The sequence below is a fragment of the Asterias amurensis genome, chromosome 17, assembly GCF_032118995.1.
Source record: "Asterias amurensis chromosome 17, ASM3211899v1".
Taxonomy (NCBI): Eukaryota; Metazoa; Echinodermata; class Asteroidea; order Forcipulatida; family Asteriidae; genus Asterias; species Asterias amurensis.
Genome location: NC_092664.1, coordinates 14,226,255 through 14,248,533, shown reverse-complemented (window position 1 = coordinate 14,248,533; position 22,279 = coordinate 14,226,255). Strand labels below are relative to the sequence as shown.

At 40.3% G+C, this 22,279-nt stretch overlaps 2 protein-coding genes across 2 annotated transcripts; both read left to right on the top strand.

Annotated features, from left to right (window-relative positions):
* The first annotated feature begins 34 nt into the window (after nucleotides 1–34).
* LOC139949853 (T-box protein 1-like) lies at nucleotides 35–8,119 on the top strand. The gene is made up of 6 exons (XM_071948405.1): nucleotides 35–1,051; nucleotides 3,888–4,042; nucleotides 4,599–4,717; nucleotides 5,481–5,612; nucleotides 6,300–6,361; nucleotides 6,866–8,119. The coding sequence occupies exons 1-6, from the start codon at nucleotides 198–200 to the stop codon at nucleotides 7,830–7,832; spliced, it is 2,289 nt and encodes a 762-aa protein (XP_071804506.1). The 5' UTR covers nucleotides 35–197; the 3' UTR covers nucleotides 7,833–8,119.
* A 2,360-nt stretch (nucleotides 8,120–10,479) lies between these two features.
* LOC139949462 (sodium-dependent phosphate transporter 2-like) lies at nucleotides 10,480–19,616 on the top strand. Its single transcript, XM_071947809.1, has 10 exons — nucleotides 10,480–10,728; nucleotides 11,764–11,914; nucleotides 13,104–13,244; nucleotides 15,347–15,432; nucleotides 16,024–16,120; nucleotides 16,685–16,795; nucleotides 16,982–17,062; nucleotides 17,412–17,727; nucleotides 18,626–18,811; nucleotides 19,255–19,616. The coding sequence occupies exons 1-10, from the start codon at nucleotides 10,576–10,578 to the stop codon at nucleotides 19,553–19,555; spliced, it is 1,623 nt and encodes a 540-aa protein (XP_071803910.1). The 5' UTR covers nucleotides 10,480–10,575; the 3' UTR covers nucleotides 19,556–19,616.
* The last annotated feature ends 2,663 nt before the right edge of the window (nucleotides 19,617–22,279 follow it).

Here is a 22,279-nt window from a genome sequence, read left to right as displayed (position 1 = left end):
TTATCAGCCATTCATTAAAATCTCAGATTAATGGGAACACTCATGTCAGTATTAATTTACCCTCAAGTTGTTCGTGCTCTAAGTTGTCTTTTTTCCTGACGCCCTTGTGTAGTTAACTAAAGACGTGTGTAATTTTAGCAGTTTTATCACCTAGTTTCAAAACATTCGCTTGCTGTCAACTTTTTTCTTCTTCAAATATGCTGCAAAGGGATTACAGATCGGCACCTCCAGGCCAGTGTGAAAAATACACAATTTCACACACACCGGGTAATGATAGCAGATGCGTCAAGAACGGAGACTTTAGTGGGGACTTGACTGGACATAATAACCTCATGGGGCCGATCGGAGCCCAGGCCCCGGTTAACATCCAAGCCAGGGATGCCTCAACAAGACCTTCTGTGGTTGAACATCGTCCCGGTGGACAGCATCTTCCCCAGAAGGCCCTGGGATGCGGCAGTAGTACGATGGAGGAGCAAGGAGCTCATCTTCACAACCCCTATGCACATTATGACTGTTTCAACTCCTCAACACAGGCGAGCACCACCCATCAACCATACTATCAAAACGTGCATCAGTATCCGGTACCATCAGGAATACCAGGACCCCATCCTCAATCATTCGGTAGTTCCCAGTTCCCTTTTCCTCAGCATCAGCAGCAGATCCCCATTCCCTCATCCTCGGACCCATCTCCCACCACCGGGACGCAGAGGTACCATCCTACCGTCTACTCTTCATCAACTCCCCCATCGCCAACCTCATCCGGCCCGGTCATCGCCATCTCAACCACAAACCCCATCAATGCTCTCAACGAAGATCACAATAATGAACCAGACCTCATCGAGCTTGTTCCGGCATCAGCACCTACGTGCCTTAAGGATTTCAGCCCCGGAACGGGAGCCCCAAACCGCTTGGAGGAGGACCAGATACCAGTCCCAAGCCCTCCTTTGTCACAGCCCGAAATCGGCAAGGCTTCGGTCTTCTTATGTAACAGCGACCTATGGCGGAAATTCCACGAGCACAGAACAGAGATGATCATAACGAAGCAGGGAAGGTATGTATTAATTATAATCTCTAGAAAGCAGATATGTTGTTACAGTTTTCTACACTTGTTAAAATAATGCACAACAAAATTGTTTATGGCCTGACGTTTCGACCCTAGCAGAGTCTTTCTCGAAATAATGTAAACATAAATTAGTTTCTCCTTTATCATTACTGTTCTTGTGATAAATGATTGATTTTGCCGAATAGACGGCGGGGCAAGTTATTTTGCTGTAGCACCAGATTTACCCGTCAATTCGGGGTTTGCCCTTTCGACACTTTGCAAGCCGAGCCGCTAGGTCCTCATGTCTTAACTGTAATTTGCAAGCAGAGTACTCAAAGGTCTTTCAGCAAAAGGTGAAGTGCATTAATAACGCATACTTATTAATTAATTTAAAATTGCAGTATAACAATAAAGTGCGGCATCCTAGAGTGCAAAGGAATTCTTCTCCTAATTTGTTTACAGGTTGTATTTCGTTGGCAGGTTATTGTTTTAAAGATATTAGACACTCTCACTGTATGAAGGTTTTATGCTAATAACTATTTTGAGTAATCCAATGCCTTTAAAAACAAATCGACTCATCTCTTGTCAAAGGTTTATTGGTTGTTGCTTTGTTAGGGAACTTACGCACTTCGGTTGAGGCAATTGAAATAAGCAATGGTTATAAGTATTGGCAACATTTCGCAACATTTTGGGTGTTTGCGCCATCTCGATTTTTACGAGTTGTTCCGTTTCAGATTTTTACGATGATATATTTAACAGCTTTTTTTAAATACATCAATTGTTTGAGAACTGCCAGTCATCCGTTCGGAGATCTAAAAACAAAAGGGACACCATGTCCGCCATAAAGAAACAGAACGCCACCATTGCGTGGCCTGTAGAGTTCTAATTTGTCATCATTGTAAACGAAACAAGTGGATCATTGTAAATTTTTATTTTTTACCCAAATACATAATTGATCACTATGATTATGACAATATCATGATTGAACAAATAAAGTCTTCTTGATTTTAATTTAGATACATGGGTTTCAAAATACATTGTGAAAAACAATATGTTCAAACATGGTCTGGACAAAAATGCTATCAAAAATAGGTTAGCTATGTCTGTGCATGTGTTTGTTAGCCAACAAAAGACAACAGAGTTTATTGACAGGCTTTGTTTACATAATGTTTATTAGTACATAAGCAACTCGCTCTCGTAAACAACCAGCCTCAAAGGGTCACTGACCGCCCGGACAATGACCCCTTGTGGTCCTTTCTTGGAATCCGTATCGCCTCCTGTTTGGACGATTCAAGCTGATCGGTCTAAAGAGGGAGATTTCCGGGTGGGCTTTACAGTCTTGCACCCCTGCTTGTCTCGAATCAGGAAGGGGGAAACTCTAAGCCAATTATCACGTTTACAAGACGGGCAGCATGACATGCATGTACTTCCATGGCCCATACCTGTAAGCTTCTTTTGTAAAGGGCAAGGGAACCAAGGTATTTTCTCATGGTAAATAAAGAGGAACGCTATCAATAAGGAAATAGTAAATTTCTACTGTAGCGTTTCAAGGGCACTAAGTAATATAATGACAAGGGGGCATGGAGGCAATCGCCTTCGTTGTTTCATGGTGTTTTTGTTTTAAAGTTTCTATTTGATCCTTTGATTGTGTTAGCCTTGTTCATTTCCCCCCCCCAAAAAAAAAAAAAATTATTTCCCCCTTGAGTCTTGTTTGTGTCACCCCAGCTATATCAACACCCAACAAGCAAGTTGAGTTGGCTAGAACCAATGGTTAAAAGGGTGAACTTCCACCCTCTATGATGGGCAAATATACTTTTTACTGTTATATACATCCAAACTTGTTTTTGAGAAGGTAGGAAGTGGTAAAGGTACGAAGTGTCACAACACCAATGTTTAGCATCCATGATGCATGCAGAATTGTGCATCAACCATGTAACCTCAATTTAAAGGCAGTGGACACTATTGGTGATTAGTCAAATGAACTTTTAGCATAAAACCTTACTTGGTTACGATTAACGGGGAGAGGTTGGTAGTATAAACGGCTCGCTCTGAAGTGACGTAGTTATCGAGAATGATTTTTTTCCACGTTTTTGATATCGAGACCTCAGATTTAGAATTAGAGGTTCTCGAAATCAAGCGTCTTGAAAGCACACAACTTCGCGTGACATGGGTGTTTTTTCTTTCATTATTATCTCGCAACTTCGCCGACCGATTGAGCTCAAATTTCCACAGGTTTGTTATGTTATGCATATGTTGAGATACACCAACAAAGAGCGTCGTCCAGTGGCTGTAAACAGTCAATTGTAATTCAATAATTCATTTGTTATGTTTATGTACCTCCTGTGTTTTGTCTACAATGACATTGCTAGCTTGTACCAATGGCGTCACTCTTCAAGGCTCTGTGCATACGTCAGTCCCCTTACAAAGGCACCTTCTTGACCTCGCATACATTTCACTTTGAGATTCACAGTCAAATATACATACATACATACATAAATCACATGTACATGTATCAACATTATAACAATTGGCCAGAAGACGATCAGAGCAAACTGATCGAAAAGGCATGTTGAATCTAACGTATCTTTTCAGAACCACCCCGACTCAATTAGAGATTGTCATTACAAACCTAATTACCGTATTTCCCCCATGCAAATTTTCAAATCCTTATTATTACATTTGCACAAACATTATTTTTATGGGAGCTTACGTCACTGCATGTGCATTCTATTGTATTAATTGTATTTCATGAAACCATCGGTTATGTGAAGCTAAAAGTCTTCGCCGTTACCAGTCAATAATTAAGCATGCTATTTTATTGTCCCATTTATTTATTTTTGTACAGACGGATGTTTCCTCAGCTGGTTTTTCGTCTGAGTGGTCTGAACCCCGGCTCACACTACAACGTGTTCGTGGACATGGTGGTTGCCGATACCAACACGTGGAAGTTCCAGGGCGGGAAATGGGTGGTAACTGGTAAATCAGACGGTGTGCCAAAAGGTAAGGGATCTCGAAATGTAAAAGTTATTCTCCTTTTTGTATTTTTATTTTTTCTTGGTTCTTTTCTGTTCTCGTATATTACAGCATCATTCCTGTTTTATAGTTAAGCCCCAGCGATTTTGTATTATAACGAGATTCGATTGTACATGTAGTTCTCTCAGGTCACGATATCAAAGCTACAGAATCAGATTACTCCATTTCAGCTTGGGTCTTTTTCGAGTCGGGGGTGGGGCGTAAAAAAACGTGTAAGTTGTTACTCAGAAACCTTCATTTTCTAAGCCCATTGCAATAAAGGAACACGTTGCCTTGGATCGGTCGAGTTGGTCTTTGAAAAGCATTTGTAACCGTTAGTTATAAAATGCATATTATGGTTAAAAGTATAATACAATGATACACACACATTTGCGTCGAAATCGCGTGGTTTTCTTTTTACTTTGTGAACTAACACGGTCGGCCATTTTTTTTTATGGGAGTCATTTGCAATGGTTTTCAACAGTTTTGGTGTTCACAAAATATTTTCATTCGTAACAAAATTGCACTCCTTTTGTCTTTTTAGCAACGGCGATCTACAAGCACCCCGACTCACCTAACACTGGTGAGCATTGGATGAGGCAGGATATCGCGTTCTCTAAGCTCAAATTGACCAACAGCAGAGGCAAGGACTCAACGGGAAATGTAAGTATCATTCTGACATGTGTGGTTTTTTTTTGCGAATCCTGGATTTGTTCAAAGTTAGTGTACCATTTTCTTTTCTCCTCTTGAGGAAGTAATCACAATACGATATACCGGTTTAATGTAGTCTGCGTTGTTTCCAAACCTGTAATTTTGTACTCCTGGGATGCACAGAGTCTGTAGAACACATGGATCTCAAACAAGTGTTATAAGTACACCAGTGCAATCAGGGGACCCGTTGGGTTTCAGACCCAATACCACGGATGCAGTAGTCTTGGTTCCAGGACCATTGGTGTTGCGCGGTCACACACAACCAACGTTCCGATCTATCTATGCACGGCAAAAACTGTACACGCTTGTAATGACCGAACGCTAGCGGGCGCTCTGTTTCTCTGATTTCCGGAGCTAAGAAACAGAGCGCCCGCTAGCTTTCAGTCATTACAAGCGTGTACAGTTTTTGCCGTGCATAGATCGGAACGTTGGTTGTGTGTGACCGCGCAACACCAATTTGGAACCAAGACTATATGGATGCAGTGAAGGTGATTACGTCATTGCCCCCTGGTCATTGCCTTGGTGCCATTGAACAGCCCTAGTAGACACAAACGAAGCAAACAGGCCGTTTTACACACTATGATTGACCTTACTACGTTATTTTTGTTTTCTTCCTTTCGAAAAAACTATTTGAAAAGGTTAAATCCCACCAACTTGTGGTTTAGAATTTATCTGTTAAAGCCTCATCGTTTTTTTCCGCTTTCCTTTTCCCCAGGTTGTGATCAACTCAATGCACATCTACCAACCTCGTATCCACGTCCTCGATCTCAGCGGTGCCCGTGTACTTCAAACCCACAGCTTTCCCGAGACACAGTTCATCGGTGTGACTGCCTACCAAAATACAGATGTAAGATTTCTAATTTCTGATTCCAATTTTGTCCGAGATTAGTTTATGTGGTTTCACAGCACCATGCCCCCTGGTCACTGCCTTGGTGCCCCTCAAATGCTCCAGTAGAAATTTACCATTTCCTCATCTATAGGCTGCCCTTTACCGAGGAGAAAATGTATTGGTGCCATTGCCCTTTTAAAAATGACGAATACAGGCCTGATTTGGTCAGAAGGGGTCAGAACAAAACTGTGCCGGCACCCATCGTGCAAAAAAAAAAAAAATGAATATTTCAATTGTAGATCAAAACTTATTATTACTAAATCAAGTACAAGTAAGCTTATATTCACACAGAGATGTTAAAAGCGAACTAAGATTTAAAAACAACATTAGACATGTGAAACAAACCCTCTCAATTTTTGAAAACAAATTTCGACAAGGAACCACTGCACATGGGCGTTGCATTTAAACAGGACCGAATAGGTTAAAGACACCAGAATCACCGCTGTGTGATTTTGTTTTAGTTTTTTTGCCAACAATAGATTCGGCACAACTTGATTTTGTTCAACCAGCTCTGAGATTGATTAAAACTAAAATTGTTACAACAAGACGAGATGTGCAAACACAACTTGATCCATATTGAAAATCTCATTACAAACATTATCAATTATTAGTAGTAATATTCATACATTTATTTTGGCGAAACAGATTACTCAACTAAAGATTGACCATAACCCCTTCGCCAAAGGATTCCGGGACAACTATGATAGGTAAGAGAAACGACAATCCTTTTCTGTTCATTTTCCCTTGATTTTTTCCCTATGATATTTACACATCAGTGAGACCTGCTCCCGGTAATAATAATAACAATGGATCTGAGTCACAAAAAAAACTGCCCCGGCGGGGCCATTGTCAGTGCGATCCGGCCGGACCTGTGTCAGACAGTCCTGACTTGGAATGTGTTTTAAGGCGTGTGTAGTTCGCCCTCACTAAACACATCTAGGCCTAGCCTACATGTTGACTTTGTCAGCAAACATTATTGTCGCACAATATTTTCCTGTCATGTGACACAATAGTTCATTAGTCAATAGTAGTCCATAATTGCAATTCATCTCCAATCGTAGTCTACTTCCTTTTCTTTTCTGCATGCAAAACACCTTCAAACTTTAGGTTACAGCTTCACAAATGCCTATGTTCACTGATCTTGATTGCCTGATTTACAAAGTTTGAAATAACAAATGAGTAAAATTATGTACTTTGTTTTACCCAATCAGCTTCGCAACCAGAGACCGGCTCTCCTATGTTGCAACCCTACAGGAACAACGTCAACGGATCAACACCAAGCCGAATACATCAGTTGCCACAACCAACGTGCACACCTTACCAAGCTTCAACTCCCTCAGAAATAGAGAAGAGCACCCTCTACCGACGAGTACCATTTGTTTCGACTCTCGCCAGAATGGTGTAGGGCGCCCTCTTCCGCAAATGGCCTATTCCACAACAACGGAGCTGACACTGCCAAGTATTACGGAGTTGACCCGGCCACAGATGTCATGCGGCATGGGTTGCAACTCTACCGACGTCACAGCTTCACGTGGACTTTGCAGAAACATTCCGTCCTCCAGTACCGTCCACCATTCCCCAGAGTCCATCGGAGAAGGGGAGCCGACGTCAAGAGATGGGGCTCCTCTCCCTATGGCCAATCAGAGCTCCGTTCTGGACACCCCACCCAATCAAAGCCCCCAGGGGGATCATGATGGGAGTGACAAACACGTAGCCAAAGTTGCGTCATCCCTGCAAGTTGAGAATGCCGAAATCCCATGGTTGAACACTCCGCCCTCTGTATGCTCCAGTGACGCCAGCAGCAGCTCGGATGCCCCATCCGCTAAGAGGCTTCGCATCTCACCAGACGGTTCCGGGTCATCCGCATTCATTTCCGGGTCATCAACGTTCACTTCCGGGTCATCAACGTTCACTTCCGGGTCATCAGCATCCTCGTTCCCAGATCAACCCCAGTTGCCTTACTCTCAACCCGCAGTCAGCCACCCGAGTTTCGAGAACGAGTGCGGTTCCTATAACCGTCCGTACGCCATGCCGCCTTTAGCGTACTATGGGATGGGCGGGACATATCACTACCAGAATGATTCGCACATGGGCTATTCGTACATGGGCCAACCTCGTCCACAGGGACTTCACAACATGCAGACAAATTCGTTGTACTACTCCCAACAGGATGGCTGATTATATATACACGAAGAACTGAGGGAAATGAAACAATACTGCCTTAAAACCAATTAAGCTGTAAATTCTGTGTCACTTTTCATTGAGCTCCCTTTACAACAAATTCTGATATAAAGCAAAAGGCCTCTTAGCAATACGTGTTTACATTCATAGAAAGTACAACATTTTGACTGGCGATCAACTGGCAAGTTTGCTCCTGCTTATATAATAACCATGACCGAGTTAGCGCAACCAAACTAAGCTTACCATAGTACGGTTTCCAGCCAAACTACCATTCACTTACACAATGTTTAACTGGTATCCTGCTCAATTTAGATCAGCAGAAAAAAATTCAGCAAACTCTGCAATTTAAGCAGCTCTAAGACTTTGGAAAAAAAGACTTTAAAAGTTACTTGCAAGGTTATATAAATTTAACAACCAATGATTTATTATCCGTTTATCTGTCAGTGTAAATAATACTACCGCACATGTGAACGTTTTGCAGACACCCATGTGAACATCACCCACAGTAGAATGAAGATGGGTGAGCAAAGTTTAGATAAGATAAACATACAATAAATATGGTTGAATAAGGTATTCTACGTGGCAAACAAAGCAAAGTATCAAAGATCAGCAGGGCTGTATGCTTCGTTTTTGAAAGGGCAATGGCACCAAGGCATTTTCTTCTTGGTAAAGGGCTCCCTAAGATGAAAATATAAATTTCTACTGTAGCATTTCAAGGGCACCAAGGCAATGGCAAGGGGCAACGAAGGAAATCGCTTTTCGTTGCCTCCGTGAAGTATCAGACCTGGATCAGTATTCGCAATTTGTGTGGCCCATACTTGAAACTAAGTTTAATCGGTCATTGAAGCCATGAGGAAATTGGGGACAAACTTTGGTAGGTTTTTGCTTCTTCAAACATCGACTTTTTCACTTGAGATCTAAACAACACTGTTTAACTCATTTCCAACTCAAAATATCACATTTCAAGCAAAAGAATGTCAAGGGAGCAGGCTCGGAATAAGACGGATACCACGGATCGAGGTCATGTCCTCTGTTGTTTCCCCAGGTCTTAGGAGCACTTCAACAAGTTCACAAATACATTATAAGACCTCCTAATGGAAAAGCCCTTTGCCAAATCAAACTGACATTGCTCTCTCGAAGATGAAACTCCAGGCCTGAGGTTTCCATCTCTGAACCTCAATTTTGCCATTTAGTTTGTGTGCAAGCCTGTGGATGTATATTGTTTTTAATCTCACCAAAAGATTGTATTTGTTGATTTTAAACTTCAGATTTGGGGGTCGAGTTCCAGAGACAATAATATAAATGACCACCGATGTTTGTTTAATGATTGGGTTGGAAGAAGACTTTGCGATTGAGAATTTGTTGACAAAACTACTAAAAAGGATACTATTAATGATGCAATATGTTGCTGCCATTTGTAACTTTTCTTTGATGATATATTTTTTCATTCGACCTTATATTTTTATTCGTGTTTTATTTTAGTTTTCTGTCTACCTCCTTGTTTTGTTGTTATTTATTTATTTGATTATATTTTTTTTTTTTGCATGTTGATGTGAAAGCGTGAATCATGTCACACGTATTTATAAAAACTACAGTTGATATGTTTCATGCTAAATTTTAAAGTAAATAGACATTAAGCAATATTGAGATGTTTTTTGTTTGGTGACAGTCAAAGAGGTGTTTGAGTGTAGTTTGCCCTTTTTCAGCTTTTGTGGAAACATTGAGGTAACATTAATTTTTTTTTGACAGACTGTCAACATTTATTTGTAAATACATATGTACATAATATTGTTTATGTCTTAGCCAAAAATTTAGTAGGTTTAGTGGTCTCGTATTAATTTGTGCAATGTTATTTTTTATTTAGAAAGAACAAATAACGATACTTAGAATTTCGTTAAATAATAAATTGATACTTAATATTTTTGTGGAAATGCGCAGTTCGTGTCTTCATCGAAGTGTTTTCTTTACTGTATTGTTTTATATATATTATTTTATGTTTTTTTAATTTTTTTTATCAGACAGTATTTCTCCAAGAAGCATAACGTAAAATTGCCATGCTGAAACTATATTATAAACTAGAATTGTCAGTTATATCTCGTCGGGCCGCATGGATATTAGTTTTAGTTTTACCAATTCAAAATGAGATTTACAAACCAAAAAAGGACCCTGATACATCAATTACTTGCCAGCCACTGTTGTGTGTTGAACAGTGAACAAACCAATGTTTTATTGAAATTACAAAAAATTGCGGACATCTTGGAAACAAAATCGTAAGCCCTAAGATTATTTTCAAAACATTTTTTTTTTTTTTTTTAGGGGGGTAAATTAAGTGTATTGTTATCTGCATAATTGCAGAAGATAGAAAACTTCAAGATAATGTGAAAATGTGTTTTTAATTAGTGCAAATAGCGCGTTTTTCTGCATTGACTTTATGCCACATCTGCGCATGGGTAGTGAATGAAGCTGGGGAGATTATCATGTGAACTACATGTGGCTAAAATAGATACCCGGCAATTCATTGCTGTATAAATACACTAAGTAAACAACTATCACTGGGCAGAAACATGACATAATTGTACTTTGATCCTGGACAATCCGGCCAGATCGCCGCGCCATCACTGTATCGGTCTTGACTCGCAAACCATCGACGAGAGCACCCGTAAAACCACAAGGCTTCCCCGTACAACCGGCAGCCTCCCCCCGCAACTGACCAACTCCGTACACCATCACCCCTCCAACAATGACGGACTTCTCGGCTTATGACACCACATACCTGTGGATTGTCGTCGTCGCTTTTGTGGTAGCTTTCGTGTTGGCGATTGGTCTCGGTGCCAACGACTGTGCCAACTCGTTTGGGACTGCCGTGGGATCCAAGGTGTTCACGATCTTTCAGGTTGGCAAAAGTATTTCTATTCTAAAAGTAGTTTTGTTCATTCCTGTTTGTCTGGCTGTTAGTTTTGTCTGCTGTCTCGTCACGGGCATGATGATGAGAGCCGGCAAATCGGCATTCAATACACGTTGGCTGGTTCCTTTCGTTGCTTGTTCAAGCCTTTAATAAACTCTATAAAAAGTCCATTGCTACATTATGTATCAGTTTGTTAATGACAGTATGGACACAATATGCAAATTTGTACATGAGACACGAATTAATGAAGAAGGGGTCGAGAAGTCTCCTTTGTCTCTGTTATGAGGGTATCTCCAAATTCGAGATAACGGATATCTTTGTTATGAAACCTATTGTTGCGGTTTTATGGTTTGATAGCAAGCGTATACAAAACTTCATCAAAACATTGTACGCATCTGTGGTGTAAATTATAGACCACAGTACAGATTATCCTTCTAATGACCTATGACCCTTTCTAACCCTATATCTGTGTAATTTTTAACAATATTTTTACCCTGTGATGCCACATAGTTTTGTTTTGTGCCGCCACTGTTTTTATTTTAATGATTGAATGAAAAAAATTAAAAATTAAGTTAACTGTAAAAAAAAGTAACAATATAGCGTTCTCCCTACTTACAATGGTTCGCTGGCCAAATGCTAATTGAAACACACGAGGAACAGTCAAAAATCACTTCGATAATGGTCCCGCTGCCATACTTTAATGTTGAAAACATTTCAAGTTATCGACTTTAAGTTAACGGACTTATAGTGAACTTATAATTATTGCGCTAACAAGTCTTGCTGGCCAGTCACAGCAAAAGTTAGGGCAAAGCCCTGCAAAGGTTCATTGGTAGATTCCTTTTTAAGCCAACCACTACATACTTATAATCACGACATTTGTTTCGAGACAATAGTTTCACAGTGCACAGCTTTCTTCGAGTAAAACCTCACTTCTTATACAGGTTTTATTGAACAACTTTCGAAAACCCACTGGAGTGCGTTGATTTTATATTATTACTATTTTTATGTTTAATCTTTCAACAGGCATGCTTACTAGCCGCCATATTCGAAACGTTGGGTGCGATACTTCTAGGATCGCGGGTATCCGACACCATACGGAAAGGCTTGTTCGACCCATTGATTTACACTGGCTACGAGCAGGTCCTTATGATTGGGAATCTGTGTGCATTATTCTGTAAGTACCCATGATTGAGAATTTTCTATCAATTTAGTGCAAACTTGAGTGTGTACAATGGTAATAACGAGAGGTTGACTCAAAGCCAGACCGGCGGCCATTGATTGACTATTGGCGAAAGGCAGTGGAAGGGTTGAATATCCTACCAGTAATTTTAGACTTCCAAACGAGTCGTTCGAGCTGCCTATGTACGTTGTTGGTCAATGGTCAATTATCACGGATTCACGGGTCGACTAATGTTCACACTCACACGATACCTCCATGCTCTTAGCACCAACGTTGGGTGACAATCAACCTACATGGTCCTATCTTTGTATGAGTTATAAGAGCACGATGGTTAATATAATAATTAATAACAATAAAACCATTTATATAAGATTTGAGGCATTGCATGGTGAGGTATCAATGTAAATTTGGTTTGCGGTAACAGTCTCCTGACGATGACTAGAGCAAGCTAGTCGAAACGTTGAGACCAATTCAGAACTAAAGTAGTAGTCCAGTCTAATTTCTATACCATCCGCCCTGGTAATAGTAAAAAAGCAGGACAGTTCTTTTCAGAACTGAGAAGTCTCCCGAACCTCCGATTATCTACTCCACGGCAGTAGAATAAAGCAAGACAGTTCCTTAAGAACAACTCTACCTGGCAAGTAGATACACATATGGTGTTTACCGCAAACCAAATATACATTGAAAACCATTTATATAGCGCCTTTTCCCAATGGACAGCTCCTTACGAGGAACGTTACAATTTAAAATACAATGGTTTGGGGAATGTGTTAACTTCTTTCGAAAAGTTGCGACTCGAAGTACACCATGTACTTGTAATATGTACGTACAAGTTGATCAGTGTTTATGTCAACATAACTAAATCTGAGAAGCGTCGCTGTAAGTAACGTTTAGGGAGTATCTTCCGATGTGAGCATTCGCTCCCGATTTTCGGCATTGTCTCAAAAACGCGGTAGAAATTTCACAGTTTTGTGTGTGTAGAACTCATAAAAAAATAGCATTCAATTAACAGATAGTCATCTTCATTCATTAAACGATTAAAACGAGCGAATGGTTAAATGAACCAAATGACCTGTGCTTTAAAGGGGATTCCCCTTTCTTTACTTGTAAGGGTTTTGACCGTTAAATACATGGTTTTTGTTAACTAACACTACTGCATTTTTTGTGGCTCTCCACTAATCAGCTGCTGCACTTTGGCTGCTTGTTGCTACGGTGGGAAAGATACCGGTTTCTGCTTCGCATAGCATCGTGGGAGCCACGCTAGGTTTCCATCTTGTCATCTTTGGGGGCGAGGGGATCGATTGGGCGGTTGTCATCAAAATAGGTGAGTTCAATTCAATAATTTTCAATAATTTATCTGTCCATTATAAAGATAAAAATGGTAACTTTAAAGTTTTTAGTCATCTCATTAGATAAAATACTACACAAAGGTTGTGAGGGTGGGTGGGTTTTTTTCAACTGAGGTCGTGTGTTTTTTAAATGGAGGGGTGGGTTGTTTTTAAAATGAGGGATGGGTATTAGGGGGCATTCTTTTTGGCAGGACTGCTGGTTGGTACTGCTCACCTGTTCCTCCTTGCCACTCACTGGCTTTTTGTTTTATTCGTATTTTTTGTGTATCTATTTGTATATTTGTATGCCAGTGTAATAGGTACTAAAACAAAACTAATAACTAAAACAACATTGGTATTGGACGGGAAATCTCAATGTTGTTAAAACATAAATCAGTAGTTTGTTATCTTAACGGTTCAACTCGCATACTCTATGGTCGTCGTCCAGACTCCTGACGACGGCTATATACATGCCACGCCTGATATGAACCTTAGGCCCTTTTCGAAATCACGGTTTCAGCTCCAGATTCGGCTCAAGCTAGCTTGGCCCCGCGGTTGTTTTGACAATATTGCGCGTGTTTTTACGTATGCGCTCAGGGCTTCAGACGAGATTAACAGTCATATGTAGCGCAAGTATCTACCGATAAGTTTCTCGAGGCGCTTGAATAGACAGACTTGACAGGTTTTTGAACTTTTTGAGACCAAATGCTTGTAGCACATTAAAGGGTGCTGAGCGAGGGACATTCATCAGTCACTGCCAGATACACCAGGGTAAGTAAGCTTCCTTTATAGCAATATGTCACTACGTACATTACACAACATACGGGACCTACGGCTTTACGTCACATCCGAAGGACGAAGCAAAACAATGGGGAAAAATCTTGCCTAAGGACACCATAGTGTCACGAATGGGACTCCAATATTTATATTTCTATAACAAATAAAACTGTGCTCAATGGATCGAAACCCCGCTATATTATAAGTGACGTTTGAAGATAACATCATGGAATCGGCAGTAAAGTAAACAGTGCATCTATTCTATTGATAAGAGTGTTATGTCAAGGCGTGGGGGCTGCGTGACAATCACATGTTACGTATTGCCAGTAATCATAGTCTTGAAATCGAGTCGGTAATTTGTGTGAAGCCCGCCGCTTAATTGCACTGTGACCGTAGCATAAATGGCAGGATTTGTGTTTTTATTATAGCCAGCACTGGCAGACAAACGGACACTGACTAACCACTTGTGATCAAGTCTAGTTATCATTGATTAAAACATTGCGCGCTAATATTATAACGAGAGCTTTGTAGCTTATACACTTAATATTGGGAGATTGTATTTTGCGGGCCAATCTTGTTTTGTCTGCTTGAATTGGCTAGACTTTTTTTTTTTTGGGGGGGGGCACAAAAAAATATGTTGACTTAATTGAACTAATTGATTCATCTTTAAAAGGGTAAGGTGTAAAGTAAAATGTTGGGCTGAATTTTTTTAAATAGAAGCCGGGCATCACTTTACGTGGGACCAGTCCATTCATTTTGGACCGGGCAAATTTGTGTCATTACTTTATCGATAAAGTGTACATCAGCAAAGGGTGTTTTTTGGGAACATATAAGTTGTTTTTGCTTACAAAACAGGCTCTGACAGGACACTACATCATTGTGTCACTAAAAAGAGCAGAAGTACGTGCGTATTATAACATTGGACGAAGACGCAAACATAAGGGCCCAATTTCATAGCGTTGCTTAACGGTAAGCAAATTTGTGTGCTTACTGTAGCAGAAAAATTTGCTTAAGCCTTAGCGTACTTCACAGGTTAGCAGAAAAATTGAGCGGCCATATTGCGTGTTTACCGTGAATTTGCATTGTGACGTCATTTATTTCGTGCGGTAAGCACCGGAAGGTTAGCATGCTATTTCGTGTGATTACGGTTAGCAGCGCTATGAAATACAAATCGCACAGTAAGCAAAAATCTGCCGCTAAGCAGCGCTATGACATTTGGCCCTGCTCATAAGCAGAAATCTTTTTCTACCATTACAAAGGAAGGGTTGGGTGTCTCTGTTCTAATAGTATCATTCTCGTTTTTGTCTTTTCTTCATTGCAGTGATCTCGTGGTTTATTTCTCCGGTCCTTTCTGGTATCATCTCCTGCATCATCTTTGGGATTATCAAATACACCTTGCTAGAAACTGTAAGTTCCATTGCAATGAACAAACTAGTACTGGGTCATAATGTAGAGCGCCACCAAGCGTGTACCAACAGACATGCCAATTCTAAGAGAATGGGCGGTACAAGTTTATAATAAAATCTGAATCTGAATAATTTAGTCGGTTAAGCAACCTAATAAAAACATCTTAACCAACTTTTTTTTGAGGAAAAAAAAAGAAAGAAAAAAAACCAACACAGTCAGGAAGGGACTAAACAACCCAATCCACATGCAAGGTTCCGGACTGGTCCGGGCTCGAACCGGAGTCCACGGAGCTTAAAATGCACATACAGAAATCACTGAGCCAACCTAGGTAAAACAATCAGCATTACAATGCTTCGTTTGGTGTAACAGACATGACGCCAATGAGAAAACCCCTAACGAATTAGAAGTGTAGTTTGTTTAAAGGTGAAATCATTAACCTTGCCAATAAATACTTAGGTTTGATGATCATTGCCAAGAATGACAAGCCTTTCAAACCAAAATTATTTACACAACTGCGGCATGATATTAAACTCACGAGTTTTGTTTAAATCTAATTAAACAGTCTGGTCCCCTGTAACAATATCATTACAGAAGCAACAACTGAAATGGGGTCTGATCTCACTGCCCTTCTGGTACTTCATCATCATCTTCATCAATTTCTTCGCAGTATTTTTAGGCTCAGATCGAGGTGAGTGTAGAACAGTCTCTTTCTATGGAAAACATCCCAAAGGTCAAAACTTATTTTAAAAAATAAATAAAAAATTGAACCCTCCCATAAAGGAGGGAGTGTGTGTATCTCGTCAGAACACAGACAATACATTACGGGAAAACTCAGTTAAAGTAAAAATTACAGAATAGAACATCATTTTCATGTGGCAACTCACACCTGTTATTTTCATGTAAACAATTTTCCGAACAGTGGACTTAATTGGACCATGTACATTTTTAACCATGGGCTGCTAACTATGACTACGGTTTATGATTTGCAAAAATCAAGAAATATGGCGATTCATTAACCTAACGTGTTTTTATTCTAGTCATTGTGAAATCAGCGGTTAGCTTAGGGTTCGAACCCACAACCTTGTGATTGCAAGTCCTGCAGTCTAACCATTTGACCACGGTGAAATTGGTGGTTGGGCGTTAGTTGGCAATGCAGGGATTACCATTAGAAACAAACATGACAAAGTTGTTTAGGAACTGTAGCTTTTACTTATTTATATAAAATGGTTTCGTTGTTCGTTCTGTTTTGCAGTAATCAATGTAGGTATTTGGCTGGTTCCCGTTATTGCTGGAGGTGCCGCTATATTCGTAGCCATAGCAGTCTATCTATTCCTGGTTCCCTACACTCAATCAAGGGCCGTTTGTAAGTATTTGGTAGTTAGTATGATTTGAAGCATCTTTTGTGTATAGTGAGAAATCAGCTTATTAGGGGCGACACTAAGTTTGTTAATCAAATTTTTTTTTGAAGTTGTTGCCGCTCCAACAGACTCAGAGGCACGTTATAAATTGCTCTTTTTGTTCATGTTCATGTTCATGTTCATGTTTGCAGCTAAACTGAAACTCGAAAAAGTGAAAGAAGCCGAAGAAGCGACTTGTAAAGAGACTAACGTCGATGATGCTGTAGATGGAAGTAAGTTAGTAATACAGCCTAATATCAAAGCAGAAATTGTACCGATGTCCAGTTAGGTACACCTTACATACGAAGTGTGGACATGAAAACACAAGTTTTCCACACAAGCAAGACAGGGTTGTGAAACACTCTGTGGACTATATGTACACACAGTGTTTTTGCACTGCTGACGAATATGACTTAATACAGTGAACAGGAAAAAAAGGCCATACGGAGTAACAAAAAGGCATTCTCTGTTCGTTTGTTGTTGTTTTGCACTGCGGAAGAATATGTTTTTCCTTAGGTGCGTAGTTTTCCTGCCCGACTATATTAAAAACAAGCTCTGTTCGATTGTTGTTGCCATTTGTAGGAGATGGTGCAAATGGGGTGGATACTGGCAGCTCCAACCCGGTATTTGAGCACGAAAGCATCCCGGTCCCAAACGGCAACATCAACAACAACAACAGTACCGCAGTGGTCTCTAAAAGTCAAGAGGTCGACGAGGTTAAAATAGAGGTCAAGGACGAGGAGGACTTTTTGGACACACCCAAGAGAGAACGAATCGGGAAGGAGTCCGCCAAGTGGCTTGTGGCTAAGGATTCCGTGGTAGTGACAGTGATCTGCGGGCCGCTTCAGGGACTGTCAGCCTGCTTCGCGGCGTTTACACACGGCGGAAATGATGTCAGGTAAATTGCTCGCGCAGCACTCAATCCCCGGAGTTTGTTTTGTTCATCCATGCTCTTAGCCCCACAGCACAAGCTCCTGCATTGCCTTCACCGGTTTTACAGCTTTGTGCCGGAAGCACACTCTTAAAAATGTCCGGGTCAAAATCGACCGGATTCTAGGTCCCAGCCAGGGCTCAATTTCATAGAACCGCTGAAACACAAAAGAATCTTTAAGCCCAACAAAATCATGCTTACCAGAATATGGTTACCAACCGAACAACCATATTTTATGTGCAATCTTTGCCTGGTATCCTGCTCATAGCCGCTAAGCAGACAGTTGTTAAGCAATATTGTGTGCTCATTATAACAAATTATCCCACTACAACATGGGATGCACATTTCAGATAAGCTTTATCAGTCTTTCGAACTGCATCTAGCTACTGGGCAGTCTCTCTGGGCAAAGGTCGTGGGTTCGAATCCCAGCCAAGTATTATAATGTTATTGTTTCTTAGAACTCTAGCGAGTACTACGGTGCCAACACACATCGGTGTGAAGGTTACACCATGGAGGTAGAAAGGTTACACCATGGAGGTAGAAAGGTTACATCATGGGGGTAGAAAGGTTACACCATGGAGGTAGAAAGGTTACACCATGGAGGTAGAAAGGTTACACCATGAAGGTAGAAAGGTTACACCATGGAGGTAGAAAGATTACACCATGGAGGTAGAAAGGTTACACCATGGAGGTAGAAAGGTTACACCATGGAGGTAGAAAGGTTACACCATGGAGGTAGAAAGGTTACACCATGGAGGTAGAAAGGTTACACCATGGAGGTAGAAAGGTTACACCATGGAGGTAGAAAGGTTACACCAAAACTAATTCTTTATTTCCTGTTTGATTGTGTTTTTTTTCTACTCAGTAACGCCATTGGTCCCCTAGTGAGTCTATACCTAGTGTACATCCAGGGTGAGATATCCAGCGAAGCATCTACACCCATCTGGATCTTACTCTACGGTGGTGCAGGCATCTCAGCGGGCCTCTTCCTACTAGGGAGGAGGGTCATAGAGACCGTTGGCTCGGACCTCACACCAATGACGCCCTCAACGTAAGTATCAATCATTGTGTGTGCGGGTTTTTTTCCTACGGTGTCTTTTCGAAGCTATTACTGCAGAAGCCTGAACATCTTACGTTAGACTTTGAGGCTCGTGAAATTACACCATAGATACCAGCCGCAAGCAAATGTCCTGATCTGTACAAATGTCCCTTTGAACTCGCATTTATTTCACAAAGATTCGCAGTCAATTCACACGTACGTTCACAGATACATGTATTACATAGCACTACATGACGTACATAAAATTATGCGCACTTTATGCAGACAACTGAAAGTGCAGCTGACTATTCCTCGGAACAATCAGAACACAATGGAAAGCCTACGTCATAAAACTGTAAAAGTCAAGTAAGACGTTCCTTCATGAAAGCGCCCTCGTGCGGTAAAAATAAACAGTCAGTATTAAGTTTGACACTTTTCCCAATTTCTTTATACAGGGGTCTCGCAATCAATATCGGTGCTGCTATAACGGTCCTAATCGCCTCCAACCTCGGCATCCCAATCAGCACAACCCACTGCTTGGTCGGCTCCGTCTGCGCAGTTGGCTTCGTACGCTCCAGACAGGCAGTAGACTGGCGCCTCTTCAGCGGCATCTTCAGTGCTTGGATCTTCACCGTCCCGGTAACCGTACTCCTCAGTGCTGCACTAATGGGCCTACTCCAGCACACCATACCAGGGACGTGCACACTGGTGCCGCTGAACAGGACCGCAGACGTGACGTCATCGATGCAGTGGTAACGAATACCACGTTCAAATCACACTCTAAAAACAGTGCTTAGATTTTCAACAAAATCAAAATCGTAAGCATAAGTTTTGTACTAACTTTTCACACGTATAACCTTCAACATGGTTAGATTCTTGTGTGTGTCTGAAAGCTAAACCTTGTAAGCAGAAGTGTAATGATAAACATGTTTAAGCTTTAAACATGTTTAAAAAGTGGGTACAACATAGTGTTTTAACTCTAAACACAGTTTTTACAGTGCATAATCCATTATTGTACATATCGTTTTTAAAACTTTGGATTGATGTCTGTCGATTGCATGTTCCATTTTAACCTAAAGATTTATGTCACTGTTGATATATATTTGCAACTTTGTTGCATTGTTGTTGTTTGTTTGTTTGTTTGTTTGCTATTGGTTTGGTGGTGTTATTTTTCATTTGAGGTGGGGAGGTTCGGTTTTACTTTATAGATTGCTGCAGATTTCAGATAGACTCCACAATGTTCGTGTGCGTGGTTTTTTTTAAGAGTAAAATGTTTTATGAATATTTATGTAAATTTAATGTTCTCAGTCTGAAGAGTCCTTTTTCAGTTGTAAAGGCTAGTTCAGAAGAGAATATTTTATACAAATTTAAAAACTTCAAGTAATCAGTATCCTCATGGATTGCTTATTTTATTTAAAACAAAAAATGTATTTTTTCATAGGGTTCTATGTCTTTCTTCCTTGACAGGTCAGGTTTTCTTGTAATCAAAAACAATTTATCTATTCGACATGATTCGTCTTAAAATAAAACTGTGACATTCGGAAATGAAAAATAACATCAACAAGTTTTTGAGTCTATTTTGTAATAACCCCCTTTTCTGTGTGTAACGCAACGTTATTTTGTTCGAGTGGGTCAAATCTAGGGGCGGTTCACGTATCTGCTGCCAAGAGCGTCTCAATTTTTCACATTTACTCGACTCGAAATACTGTGGAACGTCATTGTGAATAATCGTTGAGCAGATAACTTTAAAGGCAGCGGAAACTATTGGTAATTACTAAAAATATTTTTTAGCATGAAACCTTAGGTAACGAGTATTAAATGGGGAGCTGTTGATAGTATTAAACACTGCGAGAAACGGCTCCCTCTAAAGTGATGTAGTTTTCGAGAAAGAAGTAACTTTCCACGAATTTGATTTCGAGACCTCAGATTAAGAATTTAGAAGCATCTGAAAGCACACAACTTCGTGTGACAAGGGTGTGTTTTCTTTCATTAATACCTCGGAACTTTGACGACAAATTGGGCTCAAATTTTCACAGGTTTGTTATTTTATGTATCTGTTGAGATACACCAAGTGAGAAGACTGGTCTTTGACAAGTACCAATAGTGTCCACTGTCTTTAAAGGATCACATTGCCTTGGATCGGTCGAGTTGGTCTATGAAAAGCGTTTGAAACCGTTTGTTATAAAACGCATATCGTTAGAAAGATGTTGTAAAAGTAGAATACAATGATCCACACAAACATGCCTCGAATTTGCACGGTTTTTCTTTAAGCTCATCAACTAACAAAGTCGGCCATATATGGGAGTCCAATGTTTGACTCCCATAAATGACCGACCGTGTTATTTCGCAGAGTAAAACGAAAACCACGCAATTTCGAGGCATATTTGTGTGGATCATATTCTACTTTTAAAACATCTTTCTAACCATATGCATTAATTTTTATAACAAACGGTTACAAACGCTTTTTAAAGACGAACTCGTCCGATCCAAGGCAACGTGTTCCTTTAAACTTTAAAAATGTATTTAAAAAATAGTCACTCTGACTCACTGTGTCAGGATCCGGTGTCCTGTGGAATATTTCACGGTGAAACCTTTCCGGCATTTTGGCGAATTAACATGGACTCGAGGAGGAGGATTCAAAACGGGCCCAGTCAAACGAAGTTTGTTCACAATTTGCCTAGTGGAGGAGGCGAAACCTACAAAGGAACATAATCTCCCGTCACACCAGAATATTTTAGACGTGACAACCTCAAACAATGTGTATCTTCTTAAAAAAAAATATCAGTGTGGAATGATAAAGAATTGGCATTAGACCTAACATCAGACACACACACTGCTAGTAGCCGTACATCTGACGTCACTCGTCGATGCCCGTGAATAATGCCAGATACCAGCCTCGAAGCACCTGGTATGATCCTGCCAGATTCACCTTTGACCTCGTACTTCACCTTTGACCTCGTACTGTACACACCATACACTTTTAACATAGACATTCTGTACATATTCTGAAAATAACGGGAAAACCCACCCTTGTTTCCGCACGTTTCGCCGTGTCATGACATGTGTTTAAAATAAATCCGTAATTCTCGATATCGAGAATTGATAATTGTTTTAATGTTTTCTCAAAAAGTAAAGCATTTCATGGAAAAATATTTCAAGAGAAGTCTTTCACCATTACCTTCTGTAGACCATGTAAGTTATTTGTAAATCTGTGAACTTTTCTTTTTTCTTCTGTTCCGAAAGTGTATAATGGCTTTAAGTCACTGTACGTTTATCCACTGAAATCATTGGGTTTTTAAAACAAGTGACTGTATCCTTTAGGGCCCATGTCTAAGAAAAAACACCCACTGCAGAAACCTTTGGGAATGTCCAATATCCAATATCGATGTACAAGGATGACATTGACTGTACAAACCTATGGAAATGTCCAATATCCAATAATGATGTACAGGGTAGACATTCACTGTACAAACCTATGGG

Excerpts from the sequence above, each read along its gene's own strand:
- LOC139949853 (XM_071948405.1), top strand. The coding sequence starts at position 198 with ATGCTGCAAAGGGATTACAGATCGGCACCTCCAGGCCAGTGTGAAAAA. Across the intron at positions 1,052-3,887 it reads ATCATAACGAAGCAGGGAAG|ACGGATGTTTCCTCAGCTGG; the intron begins GTATGTATTAAT and ends ATTTTTGTACAG. Across the intron at positions 5,613-6,299 it reads CTGCCTACCAAAATACAGAT|ATTACTCAACTAAAGATTGA; the intron begins GTAAGATTTCTA and ends TTGGCGAAACAG.
- LOC139949462 (XM_071947809.1), top strand. The coding sequence starts at position 10,576 with ATGACGGACTTCTCGGCTTATGACACCACATACCTGTGGATTGTCGTC. Across the intron at positions 11,915-13,103 it reads GAATCTGTGTGCATTATTCT|CTGCTGCACTTTGGCTGCTT; the intron begins GTAAGTACCCAT and ends TCCACTAATCAG. Across the intron at positions 18,812-19,254 it reads ACACCAATGACGCCCTCAAC|GGGTCTCGCAATCAATATCG; the intron begins GTAAGTATCAAT and ends TTCTTTATACAG.